We start from the raw sequence: 27,106 nt of genomic DNA, 5'->3' as shown, positions 1-27,106 counted from the left end.
TCGGCAGCCAGGACCGTTACCATGGTCGCTGTGCCGCCCATGCCGATGCATGCGCATTCGTTACCTTGTGCGGTGCAACAACAATGAATCCGTTTGCATGTTGTTTGCATGGCAAATGAGTTTTTGGGTGATTTGAACGATGTCAATGTTGATTGATTGATTGGTTTTTGGGAATTCACTTTCAATTATGCGACCGGAGTTGTGACTCTCGTTGCAGCGTTCGGGGGGAGGGAGGGAAAATTTGAAATTTATCGATTTCGATGGAAACTGTTGGTGGTTTGTTGGCAGTGAATGTGCTGTGTTCGCTGTGGGAATTGTTTGTTTTTGTAGTTTTGGCTTTTGCTGAATTTAGATGTACAGCTTGCAGTGTTGTACATTGATGCAATCGGCAACAAAATAGACTGACCTTTCTATCAATCAGAAGTTGGAAACATAAAGGATCGTTATATGAGTATTTGTTCACTGTTTTATAATGTTTTTATGTATAATATTTCTGGTTCGATAAGAAGTTGTGTTCATTTATAAGAATTTTAAGCACAGCAACTTACTTTAAATTTATCAGTTTATTTTTCATGTATTGTCCTTTTGTTTTTATGTCATATGTGTTTATGTGTTTATGTATTGTGATGAGTTGTTTCTTAAAATGTTGTAAATTCTTGACACCTGTTCATACTCTGTATAAATAGCAGTTTTTCCAAAAATTTTACTGCACTAAAAATACACTCGCAACTTTTTTTTTAAAGACAATCAACAATTTACGGAATTAGAAATATACAGTTTATGAATTAGAAGCAGACTATTATAGGGAAATGCACAAAAATGTGCCGCTCTATTTCAAATGGAATGTAAAATAGGGCTTATTGCTGGATCGTCGAAGAGTCCTCACATCGTATTTCCTACCACTTAATGTCAGCATCATTGAAGCAGCTGTTCAAGCAAACCGTAGAATGAAAGAATGTCTTTACAAACTATTTAGAAGAATCGGTATAATAATATCTTTGTTTAAATGTTTTAAACGAATCGAAAGTTCCATGAAATCCTTGATGTAAATATTTTTTAGTCACTAATTGTTGTTGATTTTATGCGCAATGCTAAGAGCTGACAGAGGAGAATCCCATTCATTCACATTCGCTTCATTGATCATTAAAGATCATGGTTCACGGAGCGAAACGAATCTAGGGCTGATTTTGGGGCCTTTCAAATTACAGCAAACTCTAGCCGTCTATGCTTTACTAACGAACAGACTACATCACAGGCATCCTGTTACATCAGTCCGACCGCAGCCCTCCAAGCATTTCAACTAATTAATCCAACAACGGCCTAATCAGACCAGTCATCCTCGAGAGACCAGCGTTCGGCTCGTGGTTCGGCTTCCGGCTCGACCACCTCGGTGGTGGCGGCCACAGCACCAGCAAGCCGCGTACCCCCAATTAGGTCTACCGAACTCGACACTCTCGCGACGTGTGTGTGTGTGTACATCTCGTTAGGAGCAAAGTTTCGCTTCTCCGAAGTTTCAAATGAGTAGCAGCAGCAGCAGCAGCAGCCAGGTCTACCAGTAGTGTAGCCAACCATTAAGCAACAGTCTGGTGTGTCCCCATGGAACTACCCCCTCCCTCGCGGTACCATCCCGCGCGGCGGCTAAACGTTGAAACATAATTGCCGTATTTAATCAAACCGGTTGCATAAACCAACCGAGCGCCTGTTTCCGGAGTAATCGCGATCGATCGATCGATCGTTTGTAGCATCGAGCATCGAGCATCGGGCTTTCGGTTCATCTTGGGACACCAAATGTTTATTTCCCCTTCGGCCCCTGGCTCCTGGCCCCCGGATGAATGGCAAAAGATTTGCAGCCATTCCAGCAAACGAACAAACCGGGATCCTGCGCCACCCATTGGATCCCGAATGCCAGCTCTCGGTGCACCCGACAAACAGTCAATAATAATCATCGCAGGTAATTAATTAGAGTCGTGGCGGGGGGTCGGAGTCGGGACGGTTGTGCCGTTGTGCTAGTCGTGTTCTCGCGCGGTTTGTTTCGACCAAAAGGCAGCCGCGAAGCAGTAATCCTGGCGCGAGCGCGCGCGTGTGTGTGTGTCAGGTGCGGTGTGTCGCGGAGGTGTTTGTGGTTTTGAGGCCGAACCAATCGAACGGGCCGGTTTGGGGATGGCTTTGATCCTTTGAGCGGAACACACCTGCTGCACACTTCCGCGGTCATGCATAATCACCTTCGATCACTTCCGAGACTGCGTCACACACACACACACACACACACACACACACACTAACATGCTACGCTGGATTCACGATGTGCTGCATCCAGTAGTCACAGACTGTGTGAGTTCCGACGTCTCCCCTGACAACCGCTGGTTTTGTGGTTGCGCCTGGGACTGCACGGACTGTGACCTGTGGTGTCCACTTGTCCGGGGAGTGCCGACCGATTCCGGATGACCGGAGTCTGGTGGCTGATAAGGCAACCATTTATCACACAATGGGTCCTGCCTGCTTGCCTGCCAGTGCGTTAGGCAACAATTCTGTAACGAGCATTGCCATCGTAGTCGGCATCGTCATCGGCAACAGCAGAAACCAGCAGCTGTACCAGGTGTATTCGCGCGCGTGTAAGTGTGTGTGTGCGCGCTCGTAGGAAGCTGGAGATATTTTAGCCTCTTCTTGTAATCACTTTTCCCTGTTTTATGATAAGGAGCTGCTAGCGTACGTGGCGGAGTCGCATTTTTTCACACCTCACACCGAAATTACTCATCATATAAATAACCATAAATAATAGGCCGCACGGTGTGGCATGTTTCCATGGCATCTACGCGCGGTAATGTACGTGCCGTGCCGTGTGTGTGTGTGTCGGTGGGTCGTTCATATTTTATTTTTCTCCTCAAAATACACACACACACACACACACGCACGGTCGTTGTCGATGGTGGTGCTTGCTAATGGAATCGCATGGAGCTGGTGGTGCGACACTTTGCTAATACATTTTCCCCGGGAACAGCAAATACACACACACACACATACATGAGTGTCGCGAGGGGTGAGGAGGAATAAGGAACGAGAGGGCGGGGGTAAGCAAGATGTTAATTTCATCGTTTGTCGGGTGTCGGGAATGGGTGGAGGGCGCGAATTCTTAGCCACAAATTTGTGCAAACGCAAGGTATGGGGAGGGATGAGAGATGAGAGGACCTGGACCAGGACCTGGTCCTAAGCAGCCCACAATGGTGGTGGCTTCCCGAAAAGTGACATAAAAGCCCCAGGCAGGGCAGGCAGCATCTGCGAGCGGTCCCCGTGGGATGAGGGGCATCCGAGTAGGCCGCCAAGGCTGACTTCGCGTTGACAGGCGAACGCGACGTCATCTCGCGGTGACGTACGACAGCGACGATGGCGACGCTGACGATGCCGACGATCGTAGAATGCGTGGAAAAGCGACGCATTTTGGGGCATCTTTTGGGCATGATGGCTGATGGTGTGAGGAAGAGGAATGTCAAAAGCACAATTCGCATGGGGAGGTGTCCCAGAAGTGTGTGGCTCGCGGTATTCCGGGGTCGATAAGACACCAAGGTAAGGCTAAGCAAGCTTCTCAGGGTGTCCATTTTGTTGAACAATTTTCTTAAGCTCACCATACATCGGCAAATTTTTCGTCAAGTTTTTTTCCTGTTTTTGAATGTTCGTGTAAAAATTTGCTCGTTAGTGGGCGCAACCAACAAAATCGAGCTGGAGTTCGAGCTAGAGTAGAGAAAATCGAAGTTTTGTTCATTGTTTGAACCTTGGTTGCGCGATAGTAGGGGCGACATTAGATGGTACAGATACAGTTTTGAAAAAGGTAATCGAGCGGCTGAAGCAAAGATTTATTCTCAAAACAGAGCCTTTCAACGCGTCCAAAGGCCTGAAGCTTGAAGGCTGAGCCTGAACGAGAGTGCGCTATCGTAATTGTTTGGCGAACAATTTGCCTATGTATGGGGGTAAAGATTTTTAGGGAGCTTTACATTATCGTTTCTATTACTGTAGGTTAGGCAGTTGGTATTGTTTAATAAAATTATCCCATTCTAAGCCAAATTTTGAGTCGACTTCGAGTCCTAATTCTGAACATCGGGAAACACAGATGAAACAAATTGTTGTAGCCTCAAAGAAAAAAAAAAAAAACCAAAAGAAACAGAAGCTGAACCATGCGGGGCAATATTTCATGCCGGCAAATCCGGGTGTATCATATGGTCCCGCCTTCGGTAACGTCTTGCCGCCCACCGACGGCACTCCACGGGGCTTCCGGTGTCTTGCTGCTTCATTTAACAGGTGGCGACATCAGACGCAAGACGGTGGTGGTGTGGGGAGAAGTGTAAAGTGAAACTCATTTTATGGCCAGCTCTATCCAGCTACCTGTCCCTGTCCCGTTCCCGGCATTTCTTGCGCATACCAATACACGTTGCGCGAAGGCTGGCGCCGTAATTTCGCATGTTGGTCGCTGTCCCACTTTGAAGTCCTGCGGATATGGTTTCCGTAGGTAGCTTCTGCTATTTTCGGTGCGCCAGAAATACACACACACACGCACACACACACACACGGACACGCGAACACACACACACACACAAATTTGCGAACACACGGTGAAACTTACAGCTCGGCCAGAGACACATTTTGTATAATTCAGTATTGGCACATGTGTGGCAGCACACGGCTCATAAATCATGCGAAAAATGTGAGCTCACCGGCGCCACCGGCGCGGCTCCCTCTCATTCCCTCTCATTGGGCACTCCTTCTTCCCATCGCCAGCGCCACACACCGCACCGCATCGCAATGCGAGCACCACAGCGCACCAGCGAATGCGAATGTCGTTCGAAGAGAAAAATATTGTCGAACTTTTCCGGGACCGAAAATGATATTGCCTCGGGTGTCCCGGTTGCCAAACTCGCAGCACCACGGCCTCGAGCGACGGCACACGGCGGTGCCCTGATACCAAAAACCAAACAAGTCCCACCACTCCGGCCCGCGGTGCTCGGTGCGCGGGACCGTACGAGGATATTAAAGTTTTCACTTGAGAAAGTTTTCATTTAGCCAATCGTCAAAGACAATTGAGAAACTTGGGACGCTCGGTGTGCCACCCTTGCAGATTGGCAGGCAAAGGGGGTGGGGGGGGGTGGATGAGGGGGAGGGGACGCCTTTCCCTATCCGGTATTCGGAGCTTCACTACTTTGGTTCACTCCCTTTCGGTTCGGGGGAGGGTGAGTTCTCAAGTTTCCCTTCCACTGGGAGGTGCCTCTCTAGTGGCTGTTTGTGTGGCAACGAGCACCTTGAACGGTCAGTTCGAGGGTGTGTGTGTGTGTGTGTGTTTGAGAGCCGGACCACTAGTACTAGCCGTGGGACTACTGGCGGAAGTGTCATGAAGTGTATTTAATGTGCTGTTCGGTGCAGAAAGTTCGTCGACGCATTGTTGGCCGGGTAAAGGGGTTGGTACAATGATGCATTCGATAATAGCTCACTGGTATCGTTAGGTCTGGTTGGCCCCGGGAGCTGGCCACCAGGGGGATGGTGTATTTATTTTTCCAAGTAAATAGTTTTGAAACTTTAAAGGGAATCATAAATTCGGGGTGGATTGGTTTTTAAGGGAGTTTATAAGTAGGGTGAAAATTATGGACACACAATGCTTCTATTTGAGAATTTGAGGACATTGTAGTTGAAAGAAAAGGACCTTTCGGTATCGTTTACTGATAAGTTGAACAGTTACTGATAAGGTGCTGAGGTACGGTTTTACTTAATTATTTGTTACATCCTGAATCGGTAAATCTTGATCTTGACCTTGATCTTTGTATTGAAAATCTATGAAAACATGAATTTTCCCGAAGTTTCCCCTCTTTTTATTTTATGTCAATGATTTCGAAATATTGTTTGAAAATTTAAATGAAACTTGAGATTAATTTTAACTAGCCGAATAGCGTCTGTTATTATTTGATCAGTTAGTTACTGGTATTGATATTGATTAACATCTGGATGAATATAATTTTCTCTAAAATCATCATCCTAACCATAGTACACTAGTAAACTTAAATTCACTTCAAGTCATATCGATATTTTCTACCGAAAAATTGTCAAAACTGGAACTTGTAAAGGATAACAGACAGTTTTTGCGATTTATTGTAATATTATAAAATGGCACACACTTGGGATATAAAATATTAAACACCTTATCCGCTTTATCGGAAAGCCTCAACAGAATTCATGGTATTCACAAGTGTTTTATACAACACTTTATAAGTAGCTTTAATTTCGTAAAACTCCTTGACTGTTTAACACTCCCTAATTGCTTAACGAACGGTGGACACATTTACTTCCCCCGAGCCCTTGCGCACGCTGTCGCAGAACAAATCACCCGAAAAACAGATAGACGACGCGCCACGGCGATCGATCATCACAGTGCGACACCGTCGTGTGAAAACGACGCATACCGATCGCCGATGACTTGCCGTTTGGCCGATAATGGTGACATTCCGATTGATGGCCGAATGTTAGCGGATGAAGCCCTTCCGGGTCCCATCCGCCATTGCCGTGCGCCCGGATAGTCCCGGATGGTGCCGGTGTTTGCATTTTCGTGGAACAATCGCAACCCATGCCCAGGGCCATCGTCGCGCAAGGCAACGCGGAAAAGCATTTCGCGTACCTATCCCGCTAAAGCTGCCGTTGGTGTGCAAATAATCGACGAGTTTCATCCGCTCTGTACGCGCGATAGAGCCCTCCAGAGGCCAACATAAATGCGAACAATGTTATCGCTCGTCTCGTCAGCGTTGCTCGCCCTAGACCGCTTGGTTTGCTGCGGAAAAGTCGCTGAAAGGTGCAATTGCACGGCATGGTGGAAACGGTCCGGCTGGAGGACTCGTCAAGCACACACACACACACACACACACACACATACACAGATACAGAGACACGGATCAACGGCAGGATGCGCACTTGCGATGCTGCTCTACGGGATACCGGACGTACCTGTATCACCATATTTGTACACCGGCGTGTCACGAACCCCTTCTCTCTCTCCTTCTCTTTCTCTCTCTTGCAGGTGCACCATACCGGTTGCACCGGCCGAGACCACAGCGCGTTTGTTGGTGATAAACTTTCAGCAGAAAACCTTCCGATACATTGATTCCTAGTGCGCGCGCGACGAATAAAAAGGGAAACAATCCACTTGCCAACACCCCAACGACCTCCCTTCCCGTGCGGACGCCATTCCGTCCGCAGCACGATGTCCATAAATTTTTGTTTCACGCCATAAATCGCGGACCACCATAAATTTCCCAGCACCACCTACCACGGGCAGCCAGCGATGGCCGTGACTAACGGATTTCACCTGCCAGCAAAACCACGGTGACGTGGCGTGGCATGGCATGGCGTAGCGTGACGTGTGATGGTGCCGGCGACCCTCCTTCATCTTCCTCTGTTTCGTTTTTCTGTTCTTCTTTTAATGATTCCTTCCTGGGGGGGTAGTTTTATGTTTTGATTTCTTGCCACCGTCAGAGGCAACGCTCGGTCGAGATGATGAGCTTGGGAGCTGGAACGGCGAGGAATCCATCAAACATTCCCGGATACATCAGCCCTGGCCCTGGCCCTGCACTGCACTGCACGGTGCCATCGCTAGCGGTTCGTTAGCGCGCGTTGCATTAATGCCGCGGCCGAAGGATATTTACTTTTTAACACTGTCTGACGCGATAATCCAGCGGCCGGTGAGCCGTGAGCGCATCCTATGCAATGCACCATTGGCAGCGCGATAATGGCTCAACATCAGCATCATCATCACCATCATCATCAGCAGCAGCAGCAGTACCATCAACACAACCGGGTGCGCTAACAAGCGCGACCCGGTCTCGTTAGGTTACTCGCAGGGATACCAAAGGGATACTCGCGTCGTTCGCTGATGAAATGTCCTTCGCCTTGTCCGCTGCAGTACCAGCGTTTGGTCCTTGCGCGCGTAATTTGACGCTTGAGAGATGCCAATAAAAGCAAGTGATATCTTTCGATCCGTTGGTCCACTTCACTTTTGGGGAAGTGTTTTGCGAAGTTTTGTGACCGGCAAGACCAGCCAGAAGCGCTCATTTCGATAGGTGCCAAACTCCCTCCTTTATCCGGTGATCCCTTGTGTGAGAGACATCTATCGATAATGGCGTATTATCGGTACGAGGTGGGTACGAGGAATGAATTTTATCGTTTTGCGCATCATCGAGCGGTGGTCCATCATGCATCATATCCGACGATATGGTGGTGTAAGTTGTGGCTCACGAGATGGAAGTGATAAAATTTATGTTCCTGCTCCATGGAACACCCCCCGGGGGGAGGATAATCGGAACCAGTCTTTTCAATAGCCGCGATGGTCGAGTTTCAGAAGCGAGAGCACTAATAAAGCACCAATTGATGGAAGGATTATTGCTCAAATGAGCCTCGGGTCAAGTGGTGGGGGGGGGGGGCTCGAGCTTCAATAAGATTAAAAATCAGATCGAAAAGCGAAACTTTTGGCTCAGCTTCTGCACTGCTCGACTCTGCAACATTTATCCATCAACAAAAGGGGGGTCTACGGTGGGCTTGAAATGATTTGCGAACAAACAACTGCGAATGGACACCTTTTGGCCCTTTTTGCCGGTTGATCCGGAAAGAAGCTGATGAAAGGATAATACCCGACCGGGAATGAGGGCCTCGAACTCGCCGTATCACTGGGAAGGAAATGATTAAAAATGGATTGTCCATCATTCATCGACCGGCGGTCGGTGGGCTGGGGCCATCCGTGAAGTGTGCAAAATATGATAAAAATAACAATGAACAGTAATGGCGCGGCCGATCGGCGAGAGCGACGGTAAGAGGTTTTAAGAGCATTTCAGGAGGACAATACACACTCTCTCACACACACACACTCCGGCGCACACACACACGCGTTAATGTAGCGGAGTGTTGAAGTGGCGAAAAGAAAAATGGATCTCCGTGGAAAATGAAATCGAGAAAAAAAAAGAAATAATCTGCATAAATGGAGCACAAAGAAGTGGCAATCGAGAAGTGGACCCTGTCCCCTGAGGAGGAGGAGGAGGAGGGACTGTAAAAACCCGGCCGTGTCTGGCGCTGAGTGCCACTCGTGCACTGTTAAAAGGTGTCGAACGAGCGTTGTTTGAGGTTGTTTGGAGGCGAAAAGATTTCCATGAAACATAAGTGCACATATGTGGTGGTGGTGTGCCCACCATTTTTGTTACTCCGCTGACCGGCTGACCGATTGGCGGATTGGTTGAATGCTTTTCATCGATTGCCATTGCCAAAGAAGGAGGAGAAGGGATGAGTTTTTACCGATCCAACCGGATGACGGGCGGAAGTGGTGAGCGAAAAATGCTGCGAGCTTTGCCTATTATTTGGATGGCGGCATCGAACCCGGATGGAAGCCGGACGACCGGATGTGGAATGGGACTCGCCGCACCATTTATCGACCGCAAAAATATTTATCTTGCTATCCGTTTGCTTACTTAGGCGGGAAGGCCATCGTTATAATAAAGTGGGGGGGGCGCGTGGCGGTCATCATTTCCATTTCGTTTGCGCCTTTTCCCTTCAGAGATGGCCCCGAGGCTTCTGAACTTTTTAGCACGACGATCGTGCGATCCCGTACCAGGAAATTCTACGAAAATTTGAATGGAAACACCATTTGATAGTATTTGCGCGCAAAGTTCCATTTTCATTCTCTATTCCTTTATTTTCTTTCTCTCTCTCTGGCAGCGAGGTAACTAAGGGAGGAAAAACTAAAAATTGTCCTAGCCCTAGAATGGCGAACAGTTTTTTTTCCACTGTTCGTCCGGATCCATCGTCCGGATCGTCGTCGTAGCTCGTTTGTTATTATTGCAATTAAAATATTAATTATAATGGAGTGAAATGCAAATTAAAAGCGCTGGATAAGCATCGGACGGTCGCCCATTTCCCAGCAGTAGAAAGCACCACCAACACAGCGAACGAGCGAGCGTGTGAGTGTAGTAGTGATCAGTGGCCAGGCCAGGTTCGTGCTCATCACTTAAAGACGACGAATTCGACCCGCATTTTCGCATTTTTTTTTGTCCAAAACCACCGGAAGACCTACATTGTGGTTCCAGGCTCCACAGCCGCCTGCGATGGTTGGTTACCCTTTTTCTTCAACCTCCCGCTGAGAGAGAGAGAGAGAGAGAGGGAGCGAGAGAGAGGAAGGAAGAGAAATCGATTAGTAATTATATGGCTTCCGGGGGAGCTTTCCGGCTGCCAAACCGTGGAATCGGTGGAAACGGGAGGGAAGAAAATTCCATTTCCGGATGCTCGCTTTTCGCGCATCCCAGGACCACGCGGAAGCACTCCCAGCATCGCGATGATGATGATGATGGTGGTGGTGGGGTCATAGTGTTTACGCTAAATGGTTGATTAGTGGTAAATGAGGCGCAGTGGAGGTGGAGCGTGGCTCGTTTCGTTTAGGCATACGAATCGGCTATGGAACGATCGGCGTAAAGCGCTCCAGCATCCCGATGAATATTCACGCGCGGCGTTGTTCCGCTCTATTCCGATACCGAAGACGACGACGACGACGACGACGACCGGAAACGTCGAAGCGAGATAGACAAATGTATTTAATATATTTTCATTAAACGGATTAAAATGAGCGTAATCTTATTCCAGGGGCTGGGGGGCGCAAGATGGCGCTCGCCGAGTGAACATGGACGCGAATTTCGTCGGCAGCGAGAATACGGCATTCCGGTAGGCCCGATGAAATGGGCCGGTACACCGGTCCACGAAATCCGGAAGATTTTCCGCAAGATGAGCATCGCCACGAACGCCCGAAACGAAGCGGCGCAGAAACGAATAATTAGAGCAGAAATTATGAGCTTATTATGTAGGCAGCATCATGGCCAATTTCCCGGGCCCGGACCGGTTGCCGACTTCCGCGTGCACCCGAAGAAAGCATCTGCCGCCCGTTCACCGGAGCTGGAAGGTGTTTTGTCTTACCGGACCTACGAACACTGTTACAATTTAATAGTGCTCCATACCATACTTTATGCACAAATGGTTCGTTCTTTTTTGGGTTTCAACGCCACACACACACTTACGGCGACGACTTCCAGCTTATGCTAAAGCCGTTTCATTGGCTTAAAAGCATGATTGAATTAAGCGCGAAACCCTCCATTAACCTCGTGGTACCCGGTTTTTTTTTGTTGGCGATGCGCCCGATGTTACGCTTCTCCCCCGGACGCTCTATTACTTCCATTAAATCTCAATTTACCAAAATCCCATCCCGGGGTTTTTTTTTTTCGTGTGTGTGCCTGTGCGCAGCCTCATGCAAGTGCCATTCGATTGCAGCAGCATCATTTCGAATGATTGCTCTTCGTCGAGCCTGCTGCTGCTGCTGCTGCTGTCGCTTCACTGTCCCCGGGTTATGCTTTTAACTCGTTGCATGCCTGCTGCTGCTGGTGTTGAGAGAACTTTTGATGTGCACTTTATGCATCAAATTTGCATTTCTATCAGCAAAGGGAGGGGTGCGGTGCACATTACCCTCCTCCGACCTTTCACCACACAAGAAGGACGTTTTTTGTTTTTATACATCATACCCCGGGCGGTGACGCCTTGAGCCAGCTCAAGTTTTTCATCCCGTTTTTCGCATCGCTCTCTTTTCACTTTGCTATTTGTTTTGCCGCCAGCCAGCTAGCTGGGGCTGCATTCAATCGTTTGGGCGGGGCCAATGTTGGGGCCAGAGTTAAGGGAGAAACAAAAAAATGCACAAAAAGGGCAAGAAAAGTGGTGCGCGATGCTGATCAGCACGGGGCTTCAGCAGTTCAGCGGTTGGTTCACGGTTGAATGCCGCTTCACTCGACGGTAAATTAGCGACCGTGATGTGGGGATGATGCTGATGATGATGATGATGATGGGCAAAGCGCAGCTGCATAACGATGCAAATGATTTACGTCACACTAAGTACTCGGTTCCAATTTTTGTGCCGTTCGTGGTTAGGTGGGGGATGGTGGCTTGTTTTCATTACCCCCTCGACCCACCCTTTTATCCTCTCTCCTCCAGTTTCTTTTCATTTCGCTTCACCCATTACGCGGTTCGCTGCTCTTCTGCGCCGTTGGCTTAGGCCGGGACTGCGGATGGGTTGCAAAATCGCCAGCTCAAAACCGTGGAAAGCGAGCGCGGTGTGGGCGGTGTGGGTGGGTGTGAAAGTTTTCACAATCATTTACACATTTTAAAATGATCACTGGCGACGATCATGGTGGCGTAAAAGAGCGTGAGGCGTGACAGGCGAACCGGCGGGCATTTTAGAAGTGAAGTGAAGTGAAGTGAAGAATGTTTTAAAAATAAAACTCTCATTAGCACCGCAGCAGGAGTGTCAGACAGAAGTCGCCACGGCCCCCCTCCCCTCCCACTCTGCTGCTGTTCGCTGCTTTATTGCAGATTGATGCTGGAATTGGTGAACGTTCGGTGAAAAGTTGAGGGTTTTTCCCCCCCGCCATTTGCATCGTTAGAACCTACTGCGGGGATGACGTTGTGCTTGGTATTAGCAACGACAACAGCAACAACGACAACAGCAACGTGGCTTATCATATCCAGGGTAATATTTTTTAATAAAATGTGACACACGTGACACGTTCAGGTCACGGTTTGACGTTTGACGACAGGACATGGAACGCAGGGCAATGAATGGAACGTGCGCGCAAGGAGCGCGCAAGGAAATGGGTCACATAACACCGTAGTAGGCGTGACACGCTGCTTTCCAATCTTGACAGCTGTCTGTTGTCACTCCGTTCCGTCGATGCCCGCGGAAGCAAAAGCATAGTAGACGGTGATGCCGACGGCGACGGCGACGCACCACCGTTAGCTTCCTTGGATGAGGGTTGTTGTTGTTGCAAAATAATCTATTTCATCGCCCCTCGGTGCGTGCTGTTAGCCTTTTGAGGTTGCTATAAATAGTGCCACTTCACCTGATGAGCTGTTGCTGCTCGTTTTACGAAAAGCAAAAAATAATAATATGCACTCCACTAGACACAGAGGTACACGGAAGAGGCCGCGTGTGTGTGTGCAAGAGGGGGAAAAGGGAAAAATGAAAATGAATGTGTGTGGCTGTGTGTGTATGAATCACCATCGACACACCATCTATTACATATTTAAGCAAACCGGTTAAGTCTCGTTGGCAGCTCATAAACGGATGAAGAAGGTTGTCCTCCTCCCACCGCCGTCACCACACGCATCACCGAGGATCAAGGACATTGGTCAGACGTGCCTTTTTGATGAAATGCAAACCGGCACAACCAGCAGCAGAAGAGGATGGGGAGGAGATTAGCCCTTCTGCAACATCTCATGTCGTTAATGGAACGTTTCTTGGCACTGGTTCAGGGTGGAAAATAATAAAACACATCCTTTTCCTCGGACCGTTTGGACAGTTATTGGCCGTGTTGGTTGGTTGGTTGGTTGGTGGTTTGTGGTGGGTACCGTATGCTAATGATGCTGCTGAAAGTTAACCACTTTACGGCGATTTTCTTCCAACAACACTAACCTTCCCCTCCATCTATTGGCATGGGTGTGAAGTGTTCGTACATCATTTGTCCGTCTGGGTGTGTGTGTGTGTGTCTGGCTGTGTGAGAGTATTTTGAAGGAAGCTTGATTGAACTTTACGAACTTTCCGTTCTGCGCTAGATCATTAATAGTTGGTAAAATAATTAAAATCAACTTTCTGGAGGTCGCAAGGGCGAAAAGTCAAGCATATTCGCGTTCGCTTCCTCGCTCGAGGTCATAACTTTTCACCTCCCACTTTTCATCCGTTTTGCACGGTGAGTTACAAACCCCGGGAACAGACTGACAGGAGAGAACCCCAGCCGGTCGGTCGGTCGGTAAGGGTGGAAAGAAAATTAAAAACCCTTCGTAGCAAAAGTTTCTTATTTTTTGTTCACGCGCAAACACAATGCACAGAGCACGCGGGGGAAGGTGCGGCCATGGGGCAGGGAAATCAAACTTACCCGCTGGATGGGAACAATCCGCTCAACCGGTCGCTGACCAGGTTGCTGCTGATGAGCGCTGGCTGGCTGATAAGTTGGATGCGGTTGTTGCTGCTGCTGCTGAGGGATCGTTTGTTGGTAGTACTGCTGCTGCTGCTGATGCTGAGGCTGCTGCTGCTGTTGCTGCGGAGCAAACTGCTGACCTACCGCTTGTTGCTGCTGAGATGGATGCGTCTCGTACTCGACGGCGTCGGCTGGCGGTGGCCAGGCAACACGCTTCAAACCTGCCGCAAAAGAATGGAGCGAGAAGAAGAGAAAAAAAACAAACACAGAAACCGGATGAAGGATATATATATGCACGTGTGTGTTAGTGTGTATTTGGATGAGTGTCTGCCGATTCCTAGAAATGTGGCACGGTGCGCGGAGTAAAATAATTAAATTGCTACAACGATTCATCCTCGCTCTCTAGTCGCATTTTCTATTTTATTTCCCCGCTTTCCAGCCACCAGCCGCACCGCTCGGTGACACGGGTTGGCACGGAACCATCACTGTAGTCCTCCTGGGTGTCCCTTCCCCCCATTCCGCTTGACGAGATGTGTGTTTGCCAGGGAGTCCAACTAACACGAGCATGGTTTATATTTTATCTCGAACCATTCCACTTTCCAACCAGCACCAGACAGTAGGGGCCAGTCCGACTGCACACCGGACACCGGACAAGAGCAAAGAATTAGGAGTTATCTGACGAAGAGCTCCGGGTCCTGCTGCTGCTGCTGCTGCTACTCCAAGCGTCGTTCGTCACTTCACAGCAAATGAAACAAAACTCCTAGTCCAGTGACTCACGGTGTGCCTACCGCTGGATAAATGGGAAGCGGAAGAAAGGGGGGGGGGGAGGATTGAGGGGAAAAATAACCAAACCACCAACCTCCGGTCACCGCCCCCCCCCTCCTCCCCATGTACAGTAAACTTGGCAGATCCATCCTTCAGAGCCGGGAAGATAAATGGGATTTGAGTGAAAGACTTTTCATCTGATACGTTAGTCTCTGCCATCCATCCCCCACTCCCTATTTTTCTTCATCCCCTCCTTCCCTGCCAGCGTTATCTTTTTTGATGAGCGGCTCTCTAAATCGGCCGCTGCACATCGCCTGACAGTCCATTCCGTGGTCGCCGCTGGCCGCTGCGGGCGAAACCTCGAGCAGGGGGGTGGGCAGTTAGGTTTGAAAAATTTTCCACTTCCCGGGGGTGCGGCCAACGCTACTTGGCAGCTGAAATATAAACCTACACCAAGTCCTTCCCTCGGCACCACTCGCCTCCCCCTTTCCGTGCGGTGCAAATAGTCATGTGCAGCGATGCAGCAAGCAAGCGAGCGGATGAGAAAGCGAAGATAAAAAAAGAACTTCTCAACAATCAGTTGGCTTGATAAAAGATATATTCACATGGATCAAGTCACCATCAGTGGCGCCCAGCTCTCGCTGTGCTGGGGTGTGTGTGTGTGTCGGTGTGTGTTTGCTCTGAGTGCCGTGTTCGCGAGCAGCGCAATACATAGCTATGGTGATGCTGCTGACAGTCGAGCAGCGTACACAGCGCAAAGCCACCATACTTTCCACGCTAGGGTTGACTGAGGGATTAGGGTGTAGACCGGATCTCGGCCTGACTCGGCAGGCAGGGTGTGTCTCTGTGTGTGTGTGTGCATTGGCAAGAGTCCACTTCATGTCGGTTGCGCGATGGTTCCAGCGCAAGATTTTAATTAAAACAGACACTTTCTATAACAAGTTTTCAAAAACTTAATTTGCTGTATGAAGGCGTCTTGTTCGTTCGTTTGTGTGTGTGCGCGCGCGAGCGACCGCGCTCCATCTTTCGGGCACCCTCCCCCTTCGGGAAAAACCTCTTTTTTCGGTCGCCCATTGTGTGTCCCAGGGATGGACCGGGTCCTGGTGCCTAGGCCAGCGGCCTTTCTCGGCTTCAAAGCTTCAAAGCCACGCTGATGATGTGATACGATCTGTAGCAGCAGCAGCAGCAGCGGCGGCGCTACCAGTCGCTAGTCTACAGTCTGGTTTGAAGGAGTTTTTTGAAGTGAAAATCCCACCCGCGATCCGGGTTCACTCTTGAAACCTTCTCTTTCCCTTCCACCCCAGGGATGGTCACGAAAGAAGTTTTTCCTGGGCGCGAGCGCGAGCTGGCTAATGTTGGCCGGTGGTGGTGGTGGCTCGAGTTTTGACTTGCTTTTGATAGTCTTTGGGGGGGGAGGTCGTTTCGGTCGGCTTGGTCGACAGCGCGTGGCCTCAAGCCGATCCGCAACACTATTTCTTTAAGTAGCGAGCGAGTTAAGTCGGCAGCGAGATGAGATCTTCCTTACTTCTCGAATCTCCCGGCTGTTCGCCGTCTCGCCGTCGCTTTTGCAACACTTTTTTTTGCTTTGCTTTGCTAACTTTTCGCCATTCTTCTTCTGGCGGGCGCCATTCCATCGTGGCCTTGTGGCAGTAGTGGCTGTGTGGGCCCGCGCGATGATGGTGTGGATACAGCTAATTACTGAATTATGCTGTGTCGCTGCTGCCGGCGGGTTCGAGTGTGGATTCTCGCACAGAAGAGTGGAGTGTAAGTTGAGTGAGTTCGTTTGCGAGCTACTGACTGGTTACAGGGCATCGGCTAGGCCAAAGGTTAGCCCAGTGCCAGCAGAAGACTCTCCAGATCTTTGTTTATGCGCTTCAGTCGTTGAGGGTACAAAAAACAAGTTCGTGGGGTTTGTAAACGTTGTTGAGAAGCAACAAAACGCAAACGGAAAAAAAGAACGCGAAGAGGAATAATTACTTGCTAGATGTGGGTAATGGCGTCCTATTTTGTCGGAGTGTTTTGCACAAATAAATTTGATAATTGCGGTGTGTCATGGAGGCGCCTGGTGGTCGATGGAGGCGCCCGGTACTTTGTGATCCGAAAAACCGACCCCCGGAAAATGAGGGCAGCGTGCAGAGTACGGCAAAAAAAGGAACGATGGGAAAGGGAAAGATTTTAAGTATTTGGAGCAGCGTGTTGATTGATTGAGCAGCTCTACGTGGAATCCCCCTTCCAAACCCCTTTTCATCGCATGTAACGCGCGTGGCATGCGTGAGGTCGTTAGGTTGATCGACCGTTTGCACCCGACGGCCTGAGGTACCGTTTTGCGCCGCCATTCTTTACTGCAGGCATTCTCACCGGCATTGGCATGAGTGCCGCTAAATCACGCTGAGCTATGGTAATGATTTAATTATATGTTTGGCCACTTCAAAAGACATGAACCACCGTCATCGTCATCGTCGTCGTCGTTGGGGCCATGCCACCACCCCGCGGGGGTTCACCTCGTTAGGGCCCAATTTCAACAGGTTAGGCCTCACAGGCCTTTGGTTTCGATTCAACCACAGCGCTTGAACGACGGATTAAACGGAGGCGATCGGAGGAAGAAGAGAGTGAAACAAAAAAAAAAAAGAAAACATGGAAAGAAAACTCACAAACCTCGTTAGCTGAAAGATGAAAAATGGTAGAATAATTCAACGCTTCCAGCCCCCTTCCAGACCGACCGACCAGGCTGGCGTGACACGGAACGGCATAAAGAAGCGTTCACGCAGTTCGTGCATGGTGGTACGATAACAAAAAAAAAGCCGTCGGTCGGTAGTGTCGTGCTGGCAAAAGTAAGTTGCAACATTTTCATAAATAAGCAATTATGCAATCACCGACACCGTGCTTAGTGAGGAGTGGAGGGTGAGGGCCGCATTTCCGTTGTTTCTTTTCGCGTTTTTGTTTTTTTTGCTCTTCAGGTTCTCTCTTCTGGTTTTGGGTGTGTTTGTGTCTCGGCGCACTCGACGCCGACCGACACGTTTTGAGAGTGAAGTGTAATTGAACTTTGCTCTATGCTCTGGCACCAGTAGCGGCAACTGGCGTAAGTATCCAATGACATGACAGGCCGGTGTCGAGCGCTGCACACGAGCGTGTTGTTTGGGAAGGGGTTGGAATGAGTTATTAAAGTAAATATGTTTTCTATTTAATGCGGCCATGGGTAGTTTAAGGATTTCCCTCGTTCACAGATTGTATCGTTTTTGTGCTGCGTTTAGTTTATGGAAAGGGATTATTTTTGATGATTTTACGAGACGAAAATGTAGATTTAAGTTTATTTGTAAAAGTCACATTAAATTAAAGGTATAGGACAATTTTAAGAACTGGTTTGATGGACACAAATTCAAAAATACAGTCAAGTCATCAATCTTGGAGCGATCTGTCTGCCAAAAAAGGTATTTTGTACGGTGTACTTTGCAGCTTTATGCTTTGATTCATTTGTGTGGTTATTAGTTTTCGCTGGCCGTTATTTCCGTGGTATAAATACAATACAATAATAAAGAATACAATACTATAGTTCTTCTAAAGCAACTACAAACCTCAAAAACTTTTCCCCTGGTTCATAATTTACGAGAAACGTTATCCATCGCATGAGAATGGCGGTACCATAAAATGTTCACAACCTGCGGCTCGTCAGCGTTTGGCTTGCGAGCGGTCAGCAATGGCTGGCTGGCTGGCCCCGGGATGGAAATGGATGCCACGCTAGGTGAATGCCACGTGTGTTGTGTCCAAAAATAAGTCCGCATCCTATCCGCTCGCGTCGCGATCTCACCGAAGCATCGCGCATCTCGGAATTATGACCGCATTCCCAAGCGGTTACCCTCCTCGAACACACAGACACGCGCACCGGTTTCTGGCCTCAAGAGAAAGGTTTTATTTTTGGGGAGGTGAGGCTGTACCGCAAAATTGCAAACCGGCTTAGAGCGTGCGTGTGTGTATGTGTGTGTGTGTGAATACGATTCGCTAAATTAAAAGAACAAATGAGCCCTTCTAAATGGCCAATTCCCGCACACTGACTGTCTTTCTTGCGTTTTATGAACTGCTTTTGGTAACAATTTACTGAGAGATGACGATTGGATCTATTTTTCGAACAGAATTGATGCATAAAAGATGGCCGTTCCCACCGGTGGATGCACACCTTCCATTTGCTGGACCGACTGACCGATTGGTGCTAGGACGGGTGCTGCTGTACTACTCGTCACAGGTGAACTCGCAAAACCACTTTCCCGAGACTCCAACCTTCAAACCCAAGACCCGCCGGAAAACCGAAGGGAAGGGAAAAGTGACACAAACCTTGAGAAGAACACTCCGGGGCCCTTGGACCTCTTCGACCACACTACTGCACCACTACTACTACACCACGATTGTTCACGCGGCACACGCGGAAAAAAAATCAATAACGATCGCGAAACAATAGACGCCCACCGGACCAGGCGATCGAGATCGAGATCGAGAATCACCGGAGCAGACCGGAGCGACGAGAGGTTACTACAGCGGCGGACACTCCACGACGAACTGACGAACTGACGGCGTCCGGTGGTACGAGCTGGTGGGATGATCAAGTAGCAAACCTTGCACCGCACTACCTGGGAGTTCCCGTTTTGTACGTGGCGTACCTGGTAGGACGCCAAACGCGGACCAGACCGGACGATGACAGGTAGAGCAGACGCTGTCTCACTCTAACACGGGAACTGATCGCGAGAGCAGCAGTAGCTTCGAGAACGGTTTCTCAGAGCAACTATAATGCCGAGCGCAGGGTTGTTGTTGGCCATTTTTCCCCGCCCAATGGGAAGGAAACGGCCAGAGCGCACCACAAAATGCACTCCTGTCTGCGTGACGTCACGATGTGGTGGAATATGCGAGAAGCACCGCAATAAGTCACACTTTATGTGCTACGCTCTTCACTGTCCGCGCGCGCGAGAATTTTCACTCACTTCCAACTCGATCCGGGGGTGCGATCGTCGTCGTCGCTGTCGCCACCACCGTCGATCACGATCTCAACGCGCCGAATGCTGGCAGATGAGTCAGCGCGGGCAGCGTGTTGGTGGCCGACAACGCTTTCGCTTTCGCTTTCTCGGTGCCTTGCGCATAGTTGATGAACACATCAGCATCATCTTCTTCCACACCCTTCACACCCTCAACCCCGCACTCCCGGGGGTTGGTTTGGACGGAATGCCATCCATACCGTTCAGCTAGCGTTGTGAGTAGCGCGCTGATGCGTCATTACTGTTAGGTGGAGTGAGGGATGTAGAACACACAAAGAAAGGTCGTTTCACCCTCACTCCCGAATGGATCCAAGCAGAAGGGGTGTTGAGGAGGTTGTAGCGTAGCGTGACCATTAATTTAAATCTGAAATTTGTCCTTCAAAATGCTCCTGCTCCTCCCGCTGGGAGTGTCGTTGCGTTGTCGGCCTTCTTTTGGGCATGATGGCATCACCTTGGTATCACCGGATACGGTTTAATGAACCACACACGGGTCACAACACGCGCCGAGGTGGATGATGATTCAACCTTGGAACAAGCAACCTGATTTGCTGATTGTTGTTGGCATGTTAATCTTTGTCCGCAACCTTACAGTTAATTGCCATTCATCGTTTAATCATCGCTTTATTTAGCCACTTAGCGACAACTTCTCGCAGACAACCCGCGATTCCTGCGTTTCCCTTCCCCGGGTGTATCATAGTGTCGTTGTTGTTGTTGTTGTTGTTGTCGGCGACGTGGAAAATAAAAATAACTTTGTCAACCGAACTATCTGCTTGGCCGCTACCGAAATCATTCCCGACGCACTGGTGCTGGTGCCTTCGCCGAAGTGACACAGTGATGGTTCGTTCCCTCCGGAACGAACGAAATTGAAAAAGCATTCACGTCATAGCAACCGGTGGGGCGATGCTGCAAGTGATTTGGAGCGGAACGAACATAACGTCGGACAGAAAGAGAGAGAGAGAGCGAAGTGGAATGCGTCCTCCATGTTTCCACACGATCGGTCATCGGAAGCGGGTTCCGATTCTTCTGCCGCCATGCTACTTCCTGCCTTTTCCTGCCGGATCCTTTTACCGGACTGGAACCTTGAGCCGGTCTGGAGTTGTGCTTCAGTTTCTTCGAAACATCGGTTTTGAAAGGTGCTGATCAGTATAAACGCAAACACACCGACAAACATACGTGTGTGTGTGAGTGGATTTGCGGTGGCTTGGATTGTGCAGGCAGCTGGAAAATAAAATAAACCGGAAACGGAACCGGAAGATGGTAGCGTTGGTGGCGTTTGACGGGTTGACAACGCCTTATCTGCTTAGCCGGTTGGTTGCCTGCACACGAATGAATCTTGCCGCTCCACGAAGGGCTTCCGTTTTCTTCGAAGAAAGAAATTTCTTCGAAGCTTTCACATTTTTTTTTTTTCAAAAAAATGGGACCCTAATTTTGATGCTAAAACCAAGAACCAAGGTCGTTCCGAGGGGAGGCATTTTCGAAAAGAACAGTGGACGGAACATTCCCTCAAAAAAAAAAAAAATTAAACAAACACAGAGAAACAGACAGCCACTGACTGTGTCTCTCTGGTTGCCCCCTGGCGGTGTGGCCCTCGAGCGGTCGCTTCTTGTACACCGGATCTCCGTGGCTGTGGAGTCACCGCCTCCGGTCGCTATCGGTCCATACTGCACATGACTTCCCTATAGTGGCTTTAGCCTTTCCGCGACCGACCGAGCGTGAATGTGAATGTGTGTGTTCCTTTGTATGCATGCACACACACACACACACACATACACGGCCCGTGTGACTGACTGACAGATCCTCCGGGGGGCGGAACAGTGAAAAGGGCATCACCGCTTGTTTGGTCGCGTTCGTCGCTCGCTGCCGACGGAAATAAAATAAAATTTTCTCGCGAGCCAAAAAAAAAACCCTGGCATGGCATGGAGGGCGCATGAAAATGCAATGCCAGGCTCTGGCCGGTTGGCTGCCAGGTACGTGTCGTGGAGGCTGCGTATGCTGCGCATTGTTGCGCCAACGTCTACGTAGCCAACGGCACAGGAATCGCAATCGCAATGGGAATGCAAGGAAAACTGGCTCCGTACATATCTTTGGGTATGATGCATCCTGCATGTGTGTGTGTTTGTGTGTGTGTTTAGTGGCCATTCTTGGCGGCATATGATCTCGACTAGCCCGGTCGTGTTATGCAGGTTACCGGAAAAGCTAACGCTGCACCTAGACGGGAAAGAGAAAGCTGAGAATGAAACAGGCGAGAATTTTTTGCTCAAATTTTTGCTACGCTCGTTTTGAACATGAGTAATTCTCCGTGTCGCCACCTGGAGCGCTGTCTACACGATTCCAAAGGTCATTTTTTCTTAGCAACCACGACTGTTGCCAACAAAAAAAAAAACGCCTACTGCATTATTTCTCAGGTAGTTTGCAGGTAGCTCCATTTCTCGGTTGCTACATGAGCGGAAAAAATCTCGCTTCGGATTTGTATGGATTTGAAATTCCCGCCTTTTTTATTCTCTTCTCATTCTCAGCTTTATCTTTCCCGTCTAGGTGCAGCGTAAGGGTAGACTGGCTGCAGTCTACAGCCGGAGTGTTTATGGTGGATGGAAAATGTCTTTTAGGTCGCACAGAACACAGTATACGACCTCCTAGAGCTGGCTGGAAGTGTGTGTCCCGGGCACACAGGAGCGCAAGAGGATAATCATTAGGGAAATGTTGACCGAAAAGACATTCGTCGGTGTGCATTCCGAGAGACAGTTTACCAGGTTCATAAGCACCAGGACTAGGAACCAGAAAACCGAAATTGAGTCCTGGCCGTGCTACCAGAATTTATTACTAATAACTCAAAAAGGACTCACCGTCCCTTCACCTCCTCCGTTTTGTTTCGACCGTTCCGTAGTTTAATTTGCTTTCTCTGGCTCACCAGAGTCAAGGGGAGAACAGAAGCGAACATCATATCAAATTGTCTCGTCGGATCTGGCTCGAAGATTTGGCCACTTGGCAATGAATGTGCACGCGTTCGGCTCCGTTATTGGTTGCGGCTCGGTAACGATCACCATCATCATCATCACGATGAGGAGCAGGAGGAGGTGGAGGTGGTGGAGGATCCACGATTGAATTTGCCGCCTCGTCACTTCAAGGACCTTGCAGGAGACGTCGGAACGTCTTCCCCGAAACGTATTTCGTCTGGCCGGTACGCCGGTTCGACGGAGGAAAACAGATTAAGCCCAGTGGAGTGGGGTGGCAGGGGGGGAGGGGGGGGTGAAATCAGGGAGCTTATTTATAGCTCGGCTGACGCAGAAACATCCGTGGCCAGTCGGCAGTTTGGCCGTGTGCGTGTGTTTGCATACGTCTTATTAGGTGTTTGATTGAATTTGCTTGCGGCTTAGTTTGCGATCCATAATTGAAAGCTAGCCAGCCAGCCAGCCAGCCAGCCAGGGCCAGGGTGGTAGCAGCTGCCCAATTGACATTCTTGTTTACCGGGGGAAAACCTCGAACGAACCCCCCGGTCCGGGTGTTTGAGTATTTTGAGCATTTAACGAGATAGCCAATGTATTGCGTATTGCATTTTCGGTTCAATTATGCTTAATCCCCGGCCACACCGGCACCGGTCGGTGTCAGGTGGATACTGTCAGCTTATGGCATGGCCGGCAAACCACAAACGCTATACCCTACCCCTGGTTGGTACGCATGCATTGACCCCCGGGTCTTCCATTCCAATCGATCCAATCTTCGATGCGAACGATACACATACCCGTAAGGGTAATGTTTGCTCGGTTTTTTGAGGTGGGGTTTCTGTATCTACTGGCTCATTTTTCTCGTCCCTCGAAGGAGCAGCAGCAGCAGCAGCAGCAGCAGCCGGTGTGACACTCGAGACGACGACGACGATGAGCAAAATATGACAGTTTCATGAGTTTGTACGCGATGGCACCCGATGGGATGCTTGCGTCGTGAAATGCACCGAACGAAGCATACAGCATTGTGCTACCGTTGTGTGTTGTCGAGTCTTGTGGGCAACACTGAACGTAAATGCTCTTGCCCCGTTTCGCTTTATGAAATTCCACTGAAGAAGCTGCACAGAAAATGGGGTTAAAAAGCGGGAATCGAGAGCAGCAGCTTATTCGGTGTATGTGAAGCAGCGTGCGAACAAGTGCTTCAAACAAGAAACTTTCGAAGAAAAGCGAAGAACGGGGTGGAGGGGAAACTTTAACGTACAAAGTGGCAACCTCCAGGCGCCGGCACATGCACCGGGAACCAGCCCTCAAGCCCGAAACCCCGTCCGGATCGAATGATTCTCGACTCATACGTGACGGTTTGTCAAAATCTGTGCGCAGCACGATGCTGCTTTTTACCTTCAATGAAGTAGCGACATTCTTGTCCGCTTTCCGCCCTCACCCCTACACCCGTTTGCTTGATCCTCTTCTCATTATTTGAATCGCCCGGGCGCTCGCGTACCTCAAGGGTTCTGACAGACTAAAGCTGCCAACAACAAGTAGTACAGAGAGGAATGAAGGGATAATGCAGTCAAGGTTCATGGGTTCTTGTGAGCACCGAAAAACCTCTCTTCTCCTTGCTCCTTCCCCTTTCCCGTTCTAGCCGGATCGTTCGAACGACTTTGATCCACTTTTTAAGGCAGATAAAAATTCAGATCGCATTCCTTCCTCCGCAAAATGGAGCGTCTGTCGCAGCGGCGTTCGACGTTTAAGATGCAATCTAAGGCTTCATCTCACTGTGTGTGTGTGCTCGGGATTGCGAGCTTGCAACCGTTGCTTGCTGCATACGTCCTGATAGTCAGACCACGGGGGGAAAGGTGTCTGACTCCTGAAGAAGTTACATTAAAACTCCAGTTCCAGCAGCGTTAGGGTCGCTGTACGCTTCGGAATGTGCACAAGGACCACAAAGACAAACACACACACACACGCATTGTGGTGTCCCCGTTGTAGGATGTGCTCATTATTTTTTGCGTTTGGTCCGTAATCACAATCGCACGGCAGGACAGCACCCGGTCCGGTTCACCGATGGCACGTACCGTAGCACGTAAAATAATAAAATGCATTTTCTGGCCAACCAACCAACAGACGAACCGACCACTAGCCGCTCGCACCAGCGCATAGCAATGAGCCATAGTAGCACCAAGTGTTCTGCGGAATGCAGAATGTGCTGCTGGTAGCTGCAGTATGTTGCAGGAACATTCTCTCTCGGTCTTTCTCTCGGTGGCACAGCAGGACAGCTCGGTACTGGTGGAGCGCCTGGCTCATAAATAGCGTTCGCACGCTCGTCGCTCACCATGGGCCTCCTGTTTGCAGGACCGAATCGCGGATGCCCCAGGATGCGATGCGGTCCAAATGTGAAAAGCATTTCTTCTGCAACAACATCTTATGTGGTTCTTCTTAACCAATCCCCGCGGGGGATGTGTTTTACTTTGCGCGATAAAAAGAGAGAGAAAAAAACAAAGCTTAAGGTGGAAAGCCCCAACTGTGTGTGTATGTGTGTTTATTAATGCAAACGAAGCTCGTGAGATGATGATGTATGATGGTTTCCCGTGCGTCCTAGCGAGTGGAAAATGAGAAAATGTGCCCCAAAGGGGTGCTGCTGCATCGCTTAAGGTATGCTTTCATTAGCGGGACCCCGAAAATGGAGCTCATTTGCGATGGAAAATGCCAAGATCGTGCCCCTACGTCCGTGTGCAATGAGATGCAACGACAGTGACGAGTTAATACCGCCTCCCGGAGGGTGGTGGTGGGTGAATATTATGTTCCGTTGCAATTTTCAATTTTCCAAACCCTTATATGGCGCGCCAGCTGGGAGAAGAAGGTGTATGTAGATGCATTGCACTGCACTGCGCAACGTCAACGTGGGGGGGTAGCCGTATGGGAAATTTAATTCCAAGAGGCACCAACAACACGGCACAGTATGGGGCGGTAAGGGAGGCGCACGATCGTTTATCTTCACGGAATTAGTGTTCGCCGCCACCGCCGAAGCCCATGCCGTCGGTATTGTTTTAGATGGAGCGTGAAATATGGGATCCAATTATTTAGGATCCTTCAACGATTTAGGTTTTTTTAACGTTGGTGTGGAATTTTTCCGAACTTTGCACCTTGTTGGCACCCTCTCTCCCCTCCTTGGCGTTGTTGATTGCTCCTTTCGCCCCTCGACTGACATAAACAACACCGACATCGAGATTATTATTTCATTTCCCCCCCAAACCACGGGCGCCCTTTTCGGGTTGAAAGCTAATTTGTTTGGTTAGGTTGGGAGTATTGCCTTCATTTAAACATAAGCATCACTGCCGCGGTGCTGCATAGACGCCAGGGCAGGGTGTGCTTCACCCCCAAAAAATACTCCTAGCGACTCCCATAATTACACCCGAGCGTTATCATTCCATATCAAGCCCCCTCGCCGCCGGTAAAGGTAACGGTAATTTCGATTAATGTTTGATGGAAAAGCACCCCATTTTCCACCGCGGTGGGCCTTAATGAGAGGCAGAGAGGCCTCTCGGTTCATCGTTACAATGGAATAGTGAACCGTGAAACAGAACGGAACACTGGCCACCGGCCGGTTCGCCGGTGAGCACAACAGATTCCTCCCATTCCTTTTCCGTTTTCCCGCGAAAAAAGGGTAACTCGAAACTGATTGACGTGGTAGTAGTGGTAGTGGTGGTGGTGATGGTAATAATTCATTGCATTGACCGGTCTACTAGGACCTGCGCCCTGTGGTGCTGCTGCTGCTTAGTAGCATGCACGCTACTGATGATTGCCCAATCAAAGCAAGCGTCGACCCGATCCGGAACCGCCGCTGCTGGGCCGCTCCGGAGCTCCGCTTATCTTAATGGTTGCCAGAATAAACAAATACTTATTATTTATGGTTGCACTCCGGCCACTTAGCCGCCGATGAATGAAGGCTAACCGACTGGCTGGCTGGCTGGCTGGCTGGCAGACCGAAAAGCCGGTCCGGAACAGGGGAAAAAATGAGGCAGAAAAACCAACCACGCGTCTCGTTGTTTGGTCCAGCGAACTCCTCGCTCCCCGTTGATCCCTGCGGAGTACCGCTTGGATTAGCGGTCACAGGAGGGCGAGGGGATATGTAATTGCTGCTAGCTGGCCTGGGGGCGGTGGGTTGGGTAATTTATTTTTCTGTAGCCTACGCTCACTGGTTTGTTCGCTCGTAGTGTACATGAAATATGGGAAACGCATAGGCATAACTTGTTTGCGTGTGTGTGTGTGTGTGTGTGTGTGTGTCTGGGTTGCAGCAACTTAAATCTCAATTCCCTCGACATAATGAAGGTCACTTCGGGTCGTGTTGCGAGCGGAGTCCACGCTAAGACCT

At 49.5% G+C, this 27,106-nt stretch overlaps 1 protein-coding gene across 7 annotated transcripts in view; it reads right to left on the bottom strand.

Moving 5' to 3' along the window:
• Positions 1 to 27,106, bottom strand: part of LOC125953286 (uncharacterized) — a 118,749-nt gene that overhangs the window by 33,460 nt on the left and 58,183 nt on the right. For all 7 annotated transcript variants that reach the window (XR_007468950.1, XM_049682748.1, XM_049682746.1 and 4 more), the window contains one exon: positions 13,971 to 14,233. Coding sequence is in view for 6 of the 7 variants with exons in the window: in XM_049682748.1 (XP_049538705.1) it covers positions 13,971 to 14,233 (263 nt within the window). In the remaining variant the exon portion in view is untranslated. The remainder of the gene's footprint in view (positions 1 to 13,970; positions 14,234 to 27,106) is intronic.

This window comes from Anopheles darlingi, chromosome 3 (assembly GCF_943734745.1).
Source record: "Anopheles darlingi chromosome 3, idAnoDarlMG_H_01, whole genome shotgun sequence".
In the NCBI taxonomy this organism is placed as follows: domain Eukaryota; kingdom Metazoa; phylum Arthropoda; class Insecta; order Diptera; family Culicidae; genus Anopheles; species Anopheles darlingi.
Note: the sequence above shows the minus strand (reverse complement) of the source record. Positions and strands in the feature narration are given on the sequence as shown.